The sequence below is a fragment of the Crotalus tigris genome, unplaced genomic scaffold (genome assembly GCF_016545835.1).
Source record: "Crotalus tigris isolate CLP2741 ecotype Arizona unplaced genomic scaffold, ASM1654583v1 scf7180000017785.2122318, whole genome shotgun sequence".
In the NCBI taxonomy this organism is placed as follows: Eukaryota; Metazoa; Chordata; class Lepidosauria; order Squamata; family Viperidae; genus Crotalus; species Crotalus tigris.
Window position 1 is genome coordinate 1,609,336 of NW_024096634.1, and position 15,692 is coordinate 1,625,027.

General features: G+C 42.1%; 1 protein-coding gene across 9 annotated transcripts in view; it reads right to left on the reverse strand.

The window, feature by feature from the left end:
• Positions 1-15,692, reverse strand: part of KCNC2 (potassium voltage-gated channel subfamily C member 2) — a 78,447-nt gene that overhangs the window by 6,599 nt on the left and 56,156 nt on the right. For all 9 annotated transcript variants that reach the window (XR_005556564.1, XR_005556563.1, XR_005556566.1 and 6 more), the window contains exon 3: positions 1,963-2,887. Coding sequence is in view for 5 of the 9 variants with exons in the window: in XM_039342306.1 (XP_039198240.1) it covers positions 1,963-2,887 (925 nt within the window). In the remaining 4 variants the exon portion in view is untranslated. The remainder of the gene's footprint in view (positions 1-1,962; positions 2,888-15,692) is intronic.

The window sequence follows — 15,692 nt, forward strand, 5'->3', positions numbered from 1 at the left end:
GTTCTTTAATAGAGATTGTAAGTCACAAATTTAAATGCAGCTCATGAGCCTATCATCTGTAAGATGTTGATAAATGTGTTACTTTGTAAAATATTCATAGGGCAGCAAAAGCAGGAAGGCATTAATCAAAAGGCAACCCGCAATACAGCTAGTGGCTAAATTCAGTGGGTAAGCCCCAAATTGTATAGGTAGAGTATGTTGCAAGGTTTATATGGTAGACAATCAACTAGTGGTCCTTAGCAATTCACAGCAATCTGCTGTTTTAACAGATATGTCTAGGTTCCCTCTGTTTCAAATTCTGCTACTTCAAAGGAAATTTGGTTTTTCTAGGTTGTCTGTTAACAATCTGGTAACATTACACACTCTGAGAACTCCCTTTTATATAAAAGTTTTAAAGTTCCCCTACCTTCTTACTAACACATTAAACTAAATACTTTTCTATGCTGTCTCCTTTTCGAAGAAAAATCTATACTCAAGGATCAAACCATATTTTAGCTCAACTGTGGAGCAGATGATATTTACAAAAAAGGCTAAGCTCTCTTCTCCAATCATGTTTCTCCCAAGATAAAGCCATCTTATTTGAAAATTATAGGGTATAAATCAGATTTCAAGAAAACCAGGTTGGGGCAGACTGTAGTTCTTTAATAATATCTAAGCCTTTTCATTAACTGACTAAAAATAATATTATGCAATGTATTAATATTTCTTAAGATAGAGCAATTTTATTGACAGCAGTGGAAATTGAGGAACATATAGACATTTAAATATATATATATATAAATTCCAACTCTGATAATCTATTTCATTTCCCTCTGATCTCTCCTCACCAGCACCCATTATCCTAGCTCATGTAACATAAACATTGTTTCTTCATTTCTGCATTTTTTAAAACTCTCTGTATATCAGATTTATTAAAATTATATCTAAAGAATTGCACTTTTATTATCTGAAAGACAGTTGGTTGAAGGAAAGTTCCACTTAATTTATCAGTATTTATATCCAAACAAACACACGGAGGATCGCGGTGTTAATAACAACAAAAGACTCTATGGATTATTTACTTTAGGCAATTCTAAATTACAATCTTGTAGCATTCATACCTTAGTCTACTTAAGATAAGGTACTTTTAAGTTTAGATCCTAATCCAAATTAAATATCTTTCTTACTGATCTTAACTTAACTTAAATTTAATTTATATTTGTTTCCTAGGTCAAGGATAATAGCCATAATTGTAAAAAGAGAAGTGAAACTTAGATAGACAAATGATGTTATTATTCTTATAGAATTTTAAAACTATTACAAAAAATTGTTCTGTTCTGCTGTGAATATCAGAGAAATTACTACCTGTTCTAAATTATGAAATGATACTATTATTGTAATCTAGAAAACACATTTTTGTATTATTGTTTGTTCCATTACATGTAAATTAGACCCGCCCTCTCATCTTAGGGTCCATCTCTCATCTTTGACTCTCAGAAAGCTTTGACTTCAATGGTGACTAGAGATCTCAAAGCCATTCATTTGGGATAGGACAACCTAAGCTAACCTATGTTTAAGTAATGTAAAGATTGCTGCTAGAATTTTGTAACACCAGCAAACAAGGGCAACATTACATAAGATAAAAATTCAGTAGAATGACAGCACAATTGTATAGCACAAGCATGCATGAACTAAGCATCTGTACAATGCAATAAGCAAAAACAGAGGAAGCCATCACTAGAAAAGAAAAAGAAGAAACAAAAAGCAACTTAGCATTCAGAATACATTTAGCAAACACTATATAGAAAGCAATTCACAGATCCAAGAACATCTAGCTACTTTGCCATTTATGAGACTGGCACACAAATAATAGTTGAAGAGAGAAGTGAATGATCTATCTCCTTCAGCTGAAGAAAGTTTAAATGCTTTCTCATTCTTTATATTGCCAGACATACCAGACATGCATCTGGAATTGTGTCCTACCTGATTTATTATGTTCCATTAGCCGGTTGTCTTTGCCAAGACAGACTTCTCCCTGTGTGCTATTGCAGGCCATATTCAAGTCTGTCTTGCAAAATGTAGGGGACCTTGCCTGAGGAGCAGGTGGGATATGCTTCTTTCTCTTTCTTGGAAGCTTCTGTTTTGCCATGGCCAGAGAATAGTACATTCCAAAATTGTTGACAATAACAGGCACAGGCATGGCTATGGTCAGCACTCCAGCTAAAGCACACAGAGCACCCACTAGCATGCCTGACCAAGTCTTTGGATACATGTCTCCATATCCAAGAGTAGTCATGGTGACCACAGCCCACCAAAACCCAATGGGAATGTTTTTGAACTCTGTATGTTCACTAGCTGATGGGTCATTGGGTTTGGCACCTATTCGCTCAGCATAATAGATCATGGTGGCAAATATCAACACTCCTAATGCCAAAAATATTATCAGCAGCAAAAACTCATTGGTGCTCGCACGGAGTGTATGACCAAGCACCCTGAGGCCAACAAAATGTCGAGTGAGCTTGAAGATTCTCAATATTCTCACAAACCTCACCACCCTGAGGAAACCAAGCACATCCTTAGCAGCTTTAGAGGAGAGCCCACTCAGACCCACTTCTAGATAGAAAGGCAAAATTGCCACAAAGTCAATGATATTCAAGAGATTTTTTATGAATTCACGTTTGTTGGGTGAAAAAACAACACGGACTAAAAATTCAAATGTAAACCACACCACACAGACTCCTTCGACATATGTTAGAGCCGGATCTGTCTCTATTTCATACTGCAGAACTGGCTCGCTATCTTTGATAGGTTCTGTTTTATTTTTGATGGTATTAAATGCTTCATGGGTTTCCAGGCAAAAAGTGGTAATTGAGAGTAGGATAAAGAATAAAGAGGCAAAAGCAATGAACTGTAAAGAAAGAAAAAGAAAATACATTAGAAAAAGACAGTAAAGTCTAAGAACAATATTACAATTAAAACCTTTGCCCTAACTTATATTAATTAATAATTAAGTACTACAAAGGAAAGGGCTAAAATATAGAATAAGATATATCTCACCTAGGTTATTTTGATATTAAATAATTTCACTTAATTTATGCGACATCTACCTGCCAAAAAAGATATTGCTAACATTCTCAAGAAGAACTGACAAGTTTAAGGAATAAAAAACAATGGATAGGAAAGTATGGAACAGAGTTATTGTGAATTCTGTGGTGCAAGGCACATTTGCCTATATTTCCCTTCCTTTTTTTTTCAATCTTGTGCTTTTGATTTCCTTGCTATTTCTTTCTGCATTTTACCCAACAAGATTGAGAAGAGCATGATATGTATGTATGTAAGTGGCTGACATTATGTATATCTGCAAATAGTAAGAAAATACATGCTTCTGACAATGTACTTAAGCAAACAGATATTTAAGCACTAATGCAATAATATATACAGTCATCTCTTTTATTATATTCACTGAAGTTTATGTCAAAGTAGAATGTTTCTTCTTCTTCTTGTGCCATATCCGTTATCCGACGTTAGTGATCATGTTGGCAATCCTGTTTTTATCAGCAGCCGCACGAAAAAGTGCTGCTGAGTTTTGTCCAAACCAGTCCCTTAGATTTTGAAGCCATGATGTTCTTTTTCTGCCTGGACCTCATTTGCCTTCAATCTTTCCCTGGAGAATTAAATAGAGTATGCCGTATTTTTCTAGGTATTGCATCACATATCCAAAATATTCTAACTTTCGTTTTTTAATTGTTTTGATGATTTCCCTTGGCTTTCCCAGGCGGCTTATCACTTCCTCATGTTTACAAGACTGAATCTTTGTTCTTTCCAAAATGACCCAACATTACCCTTTATCTTTGGAAGCTTGATTGGAAGAACTTGCAATTTTACTCCATATAATGGAACTAGGATAAATGTTAAGATCTAGTATTATATACTTTCTTTCTCTGGCTGACAGAAAACAGTGGACAAAGTTGCAAGGACAAAAATGTCCTCACATGTGGAACCAATTTAATACTTATTGGGGGTTTGATAATATTCCATCTTTAAATAAAAGTAAAGTAAAGATGATCTTGAATGGAGATCAACATCTAGTGACTACATAGACACAACCATGTAGACTTTTTTGTAGATGTTAAGTGGTTGCCATTGTCTTTTCCAGCATGTTTTTCTACTTATAGATCTAGAAACACAGAGTAAACTGGGATGGTAGAAAGTTAATTACCCAAACTACCCAAATACTATTTTTCAAAAAGGGGAACCATTATTGCAAGCTTCAGTCGCTCAAGACACAACTTTGCTTAATCATAGATAGTAAGGGCACAATGAAAATTCAACATTCTTATTATTCTTGATTAGCTGGGGAAGCAGGGAGTGGATTAATTCAAATTAGAGCCTTCCACTAGTCTTAATTAAATAATAATAATAATAATAATAATAATAATAATAATAATAATAATATAATAGCAGAGAAACAAAAGATCAACTCCTAATAGACAAAATGATCTTGGAAAACTGCAAGAAAAGGAAGACCAACCTGAATGTGGCATGGATTGACTACAAAAAGGCATTTGACTCTCTGCCACATGACTGGATAATCAAGTGCCTAGAAATAACAGGAGTCAGTAGAAACATCACAAAATTTGTGCAAAGATTGATGGCACAATGGAAGACACAGTTGCAGATCAATGGTGAGAGGCTGGGAGAGGTTAATATTAAGAGAGGAATATTTCAAGGAGATTCATTGTCACCATTACTATTTGTTATTGCACTGTTTCCTCTGTCAACAATATTGAATAACTCAGGACATGGCTATCAAACATCAAAAACATCTACCAGACTATCCCATCTCCTTTACATGGATGATCTGAAGCTATATGGAAAAACATCATCTGAAATAGAATCGCTGCTCAACACTGTCCGTATATATAGCCAAGATATTGTTATGGAGTTTGGCTTGGACAAATGTGCCACACCTACTATCAAACAAGGAAAAGTAGTGAAAACTGAAGGAATCAAGATGCCCCATGAAAATAACATTAAGAGTCTGGATGAGGAAGATTACTACAAATACTTGGGTATCCTTCAAGCTGACAACATCAAGCACACTGAAGTCAAGGAAAAGATTAGAGGTGAATACATCAAGAGAGTGAAGAAGATCTTAAAGTCCAAACTCAATGGAGGAAATACCATAAAGGCAATCAACACCTGGGCAATTCCAGTCATTAGGTACACAGCTGGAATAGTGGACTGGACTCCAGCAGAACTAAAAGCAATGGATAGGCAGACCAGAAAAATAATGACAATGAATCATGCCCTTCATCCACACAGTGACATTGACAGACTTTATCTACCAAGGCAAATAGGTGGGCGTGGAATGCTACAAGTACATCAGATGGTTGAAGAAGAAAAAATGGCTTTGGAAGAATATCTGAAGAACAATGATGAAGATGCACTGAATTTAGTATATCAGGAAGGCTTACTGACTACTGGAGAGACCAAACTGGCCTACAAGAAAGACCAAATGAAGAACAGAATAGAGGCATGGGAAGACAAAGCACTTCATGGCCAATACATTTAAAAAATAGCTGGGAAAGCAGATATTAACAAGACCTGGCAATGGCTAAGAGCAGGAAAATTGAAGAAAGAGACCGAGGGACTAATTCTAGCTGCACAAGACCAAGCCTTAAGGACAAATGCATATAAAGTCAAAATTGAGAAGACAGCAACAGACAGTAAGTGCCGCCTATGCAAAGAAGCTGAAGAAACAGTGGACCACCTGGTAAGCTGTTGCAAGAAGATTGCACACACTGACTACAAGCAGCGGCATGACAAAGTAGCAACAATGGTGCATTGGAAGATCTGCAAAAAATATCATTTGCCTGTAAGCAAAAACTGGTGGGATCATAAAATAGAGAAAGTCATCGAAAATGATAAAATTAAACTGCTCTGGGACTTCAGAATTCAAACAGACAAGCACCTGCAACATAACACCCCAGACTTAACAATTGTTGATAAGAAAGACAAAATAGTGGATAGTGGACGTGGCAGTGCCTGGAGACAGCAGAATAGACGAGAAAGAACTGGAAAAGATAACAAAATACAAAGACCTACAAATAGAAATAGAAAGACTGTGGCAAAAGCAAGCAAGGGTAGTACCAATAGTAATAGGCTCCTTGGGTGCAATCCCAAAACAACTGGAGCACCACTTGAACACCATTGGCACTGACAAATTCGCTAGTAGTCAATTGCAAAAGGCGGCCTTACTAGGAACTGCTTCCATCCTGTGACGATATCTGTAATACCATCAAACATCTACATCTGTCTATCCCAGGTCCTGGGTAAGGACTCGATAGGTAGACAAAATGCCAACTCCAGTTTGAACATCTGGCTGACTGTGCGATGATCCATAATAATAATAATAATAAAAAGTTGGAAGGGACCTTAGAGGTCATCTAGTCCAACCCCCTGCTCAGGCAGGAAGCCCTATACCATTTCAGACAAATGGCTGTCCAGTCTCTTCTTAAAAACTTCCAGTGTTGGGGCATTCACTGCTCCTGGAGGTAGGATGTTCCGCTGGTTAATTGTTCTAACTGTCAGGACGTTTTTCCTTAGTTCCAGGTTGCTTCTCTCCTTGATTAGTTTCAATCTGTTGCTTCTTGTCCTGCCTTCAGGCACTTTGGAGAATAGCTTGACTCCCTCTTCTTTCTGGCAACCCCTGAGATATTGGAACACTGCTATCATGTCCCCCCTTGTCCTTCTCTTCGTTAAACTAGACATACCCAATTCTAGCAACCGTTCCTTATATGTTTTAGCCTCCAGTCCCCTAATCATCTTTTTTGCTCTTCTCTGTACTCTTTCTAGAGTCTCAACATCTTTTTTACATCGTGGTGACCAAAACTGGATGCAGTATTCCAAGTGTGGCCTTACCAAAGCATTGTAAAGTGGTATTAATACTTCACGTGATCTTGAGTCTATCCCTCTGTTAATGCAGCCTAGCACTGTGTTGGCTTTTTTGGCAGCTGCAGCACACTGCTGGATCATATTTAAGTAATTGTCCACTAGGACTCCAAGATCCCTCTCACAGTTACTACTATTGAGCAACGTACCTCCTATACTATACCTGTACATTTGGTTTTTCTTGCCTAAACGTAGAACCTTACTTTTTTCACCATTGAATTTCATTTTGTTAAATAGCACCCAGTGTTCAAGTCTGTCCAGATCCTCCTGTATCTTAAGCCTGTCTTCTGGAGTGTTGGCTTTTCCTGCCAGCTTGGTATCATCTGCAAATTTGATGAGTTCCCCATCTATTCAAATCGTTGATGAAGATGTTGAAGAGCACTGGCCCAGAACAGAGCCCTGGGGCACCCCACTACACACTTCCCTCCATGTAGATGCGGTTCCATTGAGGACCACATGCTGGGTACAGCCTATCAGCCAGCTACGAATCCATCTGGTGGTGATGCTGTCTAACCCACATTTTTCTATCTTATCAAGTAGTACGGGTGTTGTCTTACCTGAATGTTTTTTCTCAGCATGAGGATAAATAATCCACGTATTGGATTTCCTGAAGTCCCTTCTACCCAATAGACTAAGTCCGAGAGTTAGCCATGCCTCCCGCTGGGCTGTGCTGCCCCAGTTCCGATGAAGGCGAAGCAGCAGACAAAGTCTGACACGTTGGTTCCCCTACCCTTGACACAGGACCTGACAGGCACCAAAGGGATGGGAGTGGATTATCCATCATCATGCTGAGAAAAGGCGTTCAGGTAAGACAATGCCCCTTCTCCAGCATGAGGATGGATAATCCATGGATTGGGACATACCAAAGCCTACACTGTCCCTGGGTGGGACGGAAACAGTCAGGGCATGTGTCCCTCCGGATGGCACCACACGTTGTAACACCCTCTGGCCAAAAGAGGCATCAGTGGAGGCAAATTTATCGATCTTGTAATGTCTAATAAACGGGGAGGGAGACGACCAAGTCGCTGCCCTACAAATCTCGCTAATAGGCGCCTGAGTCGCCCAAGCCGCTGAGGTCGCCGCACTGCAAGTGGAATGAGCAGTGATATGATGAGGAATGGACAAGGACTGGGATTGGTAAGCCTTGGCTATACAGGCCTTGATCCACCTGCCAGTAGTGGTTGGAGAGACCTTCTGCCCCATGGAAGAGGGCTGGAAGGAAATGAAAAGCGTCTCTGATTTGCGGAAGGCAGAGGTCCACTTGATGTATTGTCTCAACGCTCTGCGCACATCCAAGGTGTGTCACTGGCACTCCAGGTCATGAGTAGGACGGGGACAAAAACTCGGTAGTATGAGTTCTTGTGATCGATGGAACAAGGAGTTTACCTTAGGAATGAACGTTGGATCCTAACGAAAAATGATAGATCCTCCCTGACAGAGAGCGCAGCCAGCTCAGTAATGCGTCTGGCTGATGTTACTGCCACCAAAAAGGCTACTTTCATTGACAAAGCTCAATTCACAAGACTTACGTGGCTCGAACAGTGGCTTGGTAAGAGCTTGTAAAACATATGAAATATCCCACGAGGGGTATCTATGGACCATGGGTGGCTTTGTGTTGGTCACCCCCTTGATGAAGGAGTGAATCATTGGGTGATGTGCTAGAAAGGAAGAATCATTGCATGTCAGCACCGTAGCTAGGGCTGCTACTTGTTGTTTGATGGTATTTGGCGAAAGACCTCTGTCAAGCTCCTCTAGCAAATATTCCAAAATGTTTGGGACAGTGATAGATGAAATGTCAATTTTAGTCCTGGAACACCAGGTAGAAAAGTTCTTCCAAATAGAATCATACATTCTGTTGGTAGACGGGTGCCTGGAAGCCTCAATCATGGAGATCACCCTCGGTGGGTAAGAACCCTGAGTCAGGCGTTGCCGCTTAAGTGCCAGGCGGCTAGCTGGAGCCATTGCGGGTCCGGGTGATGAAGAGCCTCCTGGCTGAGAACAATGCAATTCAGAGGGATCCTTCATGGGGACGAGATGGAAAGGCTCACGAGGTCAGCAAACCACAGACTCCCCGGCCAGTGTGGAGCAATGAGAATGACCTCTGCCCTCTCCTGCAATATTTTGTGTATGACCGCCGGCATTAGTGAAAGAGGAGGAAAGGCGTATAGTAGGCCCCTGGGCCAAGGACTGCGAAGTGCATCCACTCCTTCCACCCCCGGAGACGGGAACTGGGAGAAGAACCGCGGGAGTTGTGAATTCTCCGGAGACATAAACAGGTACAGAGCCAGGCAGCTGAACCTCTCCGCTATCTCTGTGAATAGAGCTGAAAGCAGACGCTATTCCGAGTGGTCTATCATCGCTCTGCTTAAGGCATCCGCCTGTCTGTTTGTTTCCCCCAAAATGTGAGCCACCTTGATGGAAGAGAGGTTGGTCTCTGCCCAGGAGCATAGTAGCCTGGCCTCTGTCATGAGAGACTGGGACCGGGTGCCTCCCTGCCAGTTCACGTGGGCTTTTGACACTATGTTGTCTGTGAGGACTAGCACATGCTGCCCCTTCACCCTGTGTCTGAAGTGCTGTAAAGCTAGATGTATGGCTCTGAGCTCTAGCCAGTTTATGTTGTGCTTCAGGTCCCGTGGGGACCACCGTCCCTGAGCCAACTGGGATTGGAGATGAGCTCCCCAGCCAAAGAGGCTGGCATCGGTGGTGAGACTGAGTCATGCCAGTTCCTTGAAATGTGCACCTCCGGCTGTCATTTGGGAAGTCCACCAGCAGAGAGACTTCAAATTAGAGGTGGCACCCTCACTTTCCTGTTGGAAGATGTGAGTTTCTGCCTTTGAAAGGGGAGGAGGAACCACTGTAGAGCTCTGGAGTGCAGTCTGGCCCAAGGCACTATGGAGATGCACAAGATCATTTTCCCTAAAGTTGGGAGAGGGTCATCAGGGGAACCACACGGGCATGTTGGACCTGACGTACCAGTGACCTGAGACTGACCTGGTGATCTGGATACAGGTAGACCATACACTGTTCCGTATCTATGACCACCCCCACATGGAGAAGATGAGTAGAGGGAACTAACTGGCTCTTGAGGAAGTTCACAGAGAACCCATGGTTCTGAAGGACCTTGATGATGAGTGCTACATCCACCCTTGCTGCCTGAACTGACAAAGACTTTATGAGAATGTCGTCCAGGTAGCACTGGATCCGTATTGGAACCAGTCTCAGGTGTGCAGCTAGAACCATCAAGATCTTTGTGAACACCCTTGGAGCAGATGATGGGCCAAAATGGCAGAGCTCTGTACTGATAATGACAGGATTTGTAACAAAATCTGAGAAACCTGCGATGTTGGAGAAGGATTGGTACATGTAGGTATGCTTCTGTGAGGTCGATAGACGTCAGGAAGTCGTGCCTCCTGATGCTGGCCAGGATGGATTGTAGAGTCTGCATCTTGAACTTTTTGTACAGTAGGTAAGTACTTAGCCTCTTTAGATTGAGAAGGCTCTCCATCCTCCCGAGGCCTTCGGCACTACAAAGAGGATGGAGTAAAAACCCTTCCCTATCTGTTTGGCTGGGACCAGCTCCATGGCCTTTATGTCCAAAAGATGATTTATGAGGTTCCTCTTGGTTGGGTTTAAGGAAGCTGGGCATTGGATGAACTGATCCAGTGGCCTGGATAGGAACTCCAAGGACAGACCGTGTTCTATGGTGGATAGAATCCAAACGTCTGTGGTAGTGGCTTCCCAGCTGTGAATGAAGAGGGAAAGCCTGCCACCTATGGGGGGTCCCTCCCTGGAGTCATTTATTCCTCCTAAAGGGACGGCCCCCCATGCCTTGAAAGGGCTGCTTTGATTGAACCTGCTGCCTGGGCTTGGGCCCAAAGCGGTCCTATTGATGCTCGCCTCTGGGGGGGAAAGAGCGGGGTGGTTGAGACCACTCCGTCCCTGAAGTAGTGCGAAAGGTCTGCTTCTGATAATATGGGGTAGCTTTCCTGTCCGCCCGTCTGGCCTGGTGTACTAACACCTTCTTCTTGTACTGATTCTCCACCAAGTAGGGATCGAGAGCTTCCCCAGATAGATGACCCCCAGTATAAGGTGCAGTGGCCAGACGCCATTTGGACTTTAAGTCCACCTGCCATTGTTTCAGCCAGAGCAGTCTGCGAGTTGATACATTTGTGGCAATTGCCCTGGCCGAAAATCTGGCTGTGTGAAGGGTGGCATCCGCCGTGTACTCTGCCGTAGCAAGTAACGTACCCAAGGTCTGGTGGGCCTGCACCTGTTCCTGGGGAATCATGGCTTGAAGCTCTCGAAGCCAAATGATAGAAGACCTGGAAAAGAAGGACGCTGAAGTGGAAGCCTTCACTGCCCATCCAGATGCCTGATGTGACCTGCGCAAAGAAAATTCCGATTTCCATTCCTCCAGCTTCAATGCCTCCACCATATCATCTGGTATGGTGGAGGGAGAGAAGATAGGGGTTAATGATGTGTCTACCGCCGGTACCTCTAATAAATTTGACAGTGACGGAGCCACATTGAAAAGTTTTTTATCAGTGGCCCTTGGAGCAGGGAGGGCACTAAGACTAGCCCATTGCTTCTTTACCATATTGATGAAAAAAGGGGGACACGGTATATGTTTTTGGGTCACAGTCGGCTCAGAAAACTATGGGTCTGGTGTATGACTGGTGGAAGAGGTGGGTTGTGGTTCTTGCTCAGGCGCAATCTTAGATGCTGCGGAGGCCTTAGGTAGAATGGACCCGAATAACATGGGATCAAATAATCCCACGGAGAGGTTCCTGATGCTTTTCTTCGTCCTCAGACAAGGGAGGATCTCCTGTTTCCTCAAGATCCGAATATGACTCTCTGTCATGAGATGAATGTTCAAAACCAATTGAGTAGGCATAATCTGGAGGCTCAGAATAAGACTGGGTGGAGGATAAAGGCTTAGGCCTTTGTAAAGAGGCAATACTCTGTGTCAAGACCTGAGTGAGCATTGATTGAAGCTGCTCTGGCCAGACAGTTGGAGGAACTTTGGGACAGAGAGCAGCTGCAGTGGGTGTGACTGTGGCAGAGGGTCCCGGTTGAGTACTGGGTGGTAGGGCCGTCCAGCTGATACTTGGATCTGGAACCATAGGACTGATGGACCTCTGCTGGGCCTCCATGTCCGGGGAAAATGTTCTGTGGACCTGAACAGTCGTGGTTATTTGTGGGCCAAACAGGGCGCCCTCAGACATGGTAGTGGAAGCTTGGGGAATCTTCCTCGGAGTCTCCCTCTAGGCCTTTGAAAATTGCCTCTCTAAGGCCAAATGTCTCCTGGTGGCTTCCTTTTCAGCCACTTTGGATGGAGCTTTGCTAGCCAAAGTTTTGACTCTAGCTCTCAGTTTCCCTGCTGCCTCCAATTTGGAGGATTTACGTTTCTTTTTACTTGGAGAGCTGGTAGGAGACAGGAAAACATGGGGCTGTTTATCTTCTGCCATTGTGATGGAGATCCTTCAGTACAGGACTGAGGATAGATCTCAATAAGAATAGGAGCAAAGGCCAGTTTGGAGCCTGTTGAAACCAAACTGGTAAAACCAGTATGAGCTCCTGAGAATGCTACTGTGAACCACAATGTAAGGCCTGATTTGATGACTGTTGGAAACTGGTAAAACCAGTGTGTGCTCCTGAGAATGCTACTGTGAACCACAGTGTAAGGCCTGATTTGATGACTGCTGGAAACTGGTAAAACCAGTATGAGCTCCTGATAATGCTGTTGTGGGAGGCCAGCAATCCTTTAGAGTAGTAATTGAAGAACAACAATTTCAAGTGAGGAAGTGGTGAAACTTCTAAGGCACCCAAAAAATTGCCAGAGGCAATGTCAAGTAGATGAGGCTGGATAAATAATAGGAAGGCCACAGGGCACCAGTAGCACAAACGGATTGCTGCTCAAAATGGTGGCCGTCCACGTGTGAAGCCACCACAATGTAGGTTGAAGGCACGTTAGATTGGATCTTGTTAAGAATAATGATGAATTATATTTTTCCCCACAGCTACTCCTCCAGAGTGTAACCAATTATTTAAGATAAACAATCCTGGTTATAGAGAAAACTTGAGAAAAAGCTATTCAAAATGGCGGCCACTAGCCACATGGCGAGCCAGGGAGTCTGATAACCAGCGGGTCAGAACCCAGCCTAATAACAGATAATTGCAGTTTCTGCTGCTCAATCTAGACAGAAAAATCTCAGGAAGATTTCAGCAAGAGGAAAACTGCTCGTGGAAACAGAAATAAGTCCCTTGGAGTACACAGCCAGTTGCCAGCCCCAAAATGGCAGCCACCGATTGCATGGCAGGCTGGGGAAGCCAGGGAACTTCTGGCTGAAGCTCAGCAGACCAGCTGCAATTTTAAGAGGCTCCGGAGGTCCACTGATCGGATAGAGCAATTGGCAGAGTCGCGGCTTAGTTGGCTGCACGAGAAGTGCCTCGTGAGCTCAATAGCTCAGAAGGTGAGGGGGGAAAGAGGTTTGAAAAAGGACAGAATCAAAGAAATAGGTAGGAAACTCCAATTACTCCAGAAATAGAAAGGATAATACACTGATTGAAAAAGTAAAACCTGATACAATCTGAGAGGGAACCAACGCGTCCTGGTGGGTATAAGACTAAGTTGGAACTGGGGCAGCGGGAGGTGTGGCTAACTCTCAGACTTAGTCTATTGTGGGTAGAAGGGACTTCAGGAAACCCAATCCATGGATTATCCATCCTCATGCTGGAGAAGGTTGTGATCTACTTTATCAAATGCCTTACTGAAGTCCAAATAAATTATATCCACAGCATTCCTCTGGTCCACTAATTTTGTCACTTGGTCAAAGAATGCAATAAGATTTGTCTGGCATGATCTGTTTCTGACAAACCCATGTTGGCTTTTAGTAATGACTTTGTTTACCTCAAGGTATTCGCTGATTCATTGTTTGATTATCTTTTCCAGAATGTTCCCAGGTTTTGAGGTCAGGCTGATATGTCTGTAATTTCCTAGATCCACTTTTTTTCCTTTTTTTAAGATGGGAACTACATTAACTCTTTTCCAGTCCTCTGGTAGTTTCCCAGTGCTCCAGGATCTTTGAAAAAAAATAGTTCAGTGGTTCTGAGATCACATCTGCCAGTTCCTTGAGAACCTTGTAATCCATCTGGTCCTGGTGATTTGAATTTGTCTAGGCTGGACAGGTGCTCACTTACCATTTTCTTGCCTATTTTAAATTGTGTTTCTATTCTGTTTTTATGGCACTATTTTTGATAGGTTGGTCTGTTTTTTCCCTTTGTGAAAAGACAGATGCAAATGGAATTAAATGCTTAACCTCTGCAATTAATGCAATTACATGCTTAACCTCTGCAATCAATACCACCAGCCAAGCATATAATTCTCTGCAGTACAGTGGGGTCTCTTTGATTCAAAATATAGCTCTATATAGTTCCCTAAAATACCTTTTGCCAATCTCTGGTAGGGCACAATATACCAAAACATCAGACTGTTATTAAGATGAACCATTGTGATATGCCAAAAAAAGTCATTATTTCCTATTGATCAAATAAAATATAATCATGCTTTTTATATTGGCTGTTTACTTATATATAGGCAATTGTTTGTAAAGTCTCTTCTCTTTAGAAAACTCTGCATAAATATTAGATTTTCATTAGCCTTACGGGCATTAGAGTTGACAGTGGCATTTTCTTAAACTTTCAATCTTTCCTTCCTTCCTTCCTTCCTTCCTTCCTTCCTTCCTTCCTTCCTTCCTTCCTTCCTTCCTTCCTTCCTTCCCCCTTCAATCTCCTCCATCTCCTTCCTTTCCCCTTCAATCTTCCTTCCTTCCATCTCCATCTCCATCCCTTCCCCTTCAATCTCTCCTTCCTTCCTTCCTTCCTTCCTTCCTTCCTTCCTTCCTTCCTTCCTTCTTTCCTTCCTTCCTTCCTTCCTTCCTTCCTTCCTTCCCCCTTCAATCTTCTTCCTTCTCCATCTCCTTCCTTTCCCCTTCAATCTTCCTTCCTTCCTTCCCCTTCCCTCCCTCCCAACATTTTTGAACAAGGAAGAATAAGCTTCTCCATCAAGCATTGTTATATTGTTTTTGTAATTAATCACTATGCTTTAGTTATGTTCAATTCGTAACAATGAAAACACACCCTGCATATCAGATATTTACATTATGATTCATAACAGTAGAAAATTACAGTTATGAAATAGCAACGAAAATAATTTTATGGTTGGGGGTCACCACAACATGAGGAACTGTATTAAGGGGTCGCGGCATTAGAAAGGTTGAGAACCACTGCCCTAGCAGGATGAAACTAGCCATGGGGAGCGCAGGTCCGCTCTCGTGTAGCCTGAGCTACGGGCGCAAAACTGGAAGTGGGGAAAAAAACTTTTAAAAAACCAAACTCTTGGTCACATAACAAGACAGAAAAGATTCCTCTTACAGTGTTATGGGATAAATTTTCACTAATATGGAATGTTAATGATGAAACTATTATATGCTTCATATAATACAGTGCAATGATTTCCATATTTAATTTTCAGCTGGCAAAAAAAGTGACAATGCAATTGAGCTCTAGTGCTCTAACAAGAGATTAAATAGCATTCATTGCATAAAGATTTTATAGTTCATAATAAGGTTTTGTCTTTATTTTAGCTACATTTACTAAGACAAACCATAACAAAATTAACATTTAGTTGGGAAAATTTGAAACACGATTACAAAATGAAAATGCAAATAACAAATATAAATAAATATAAATACAAATAT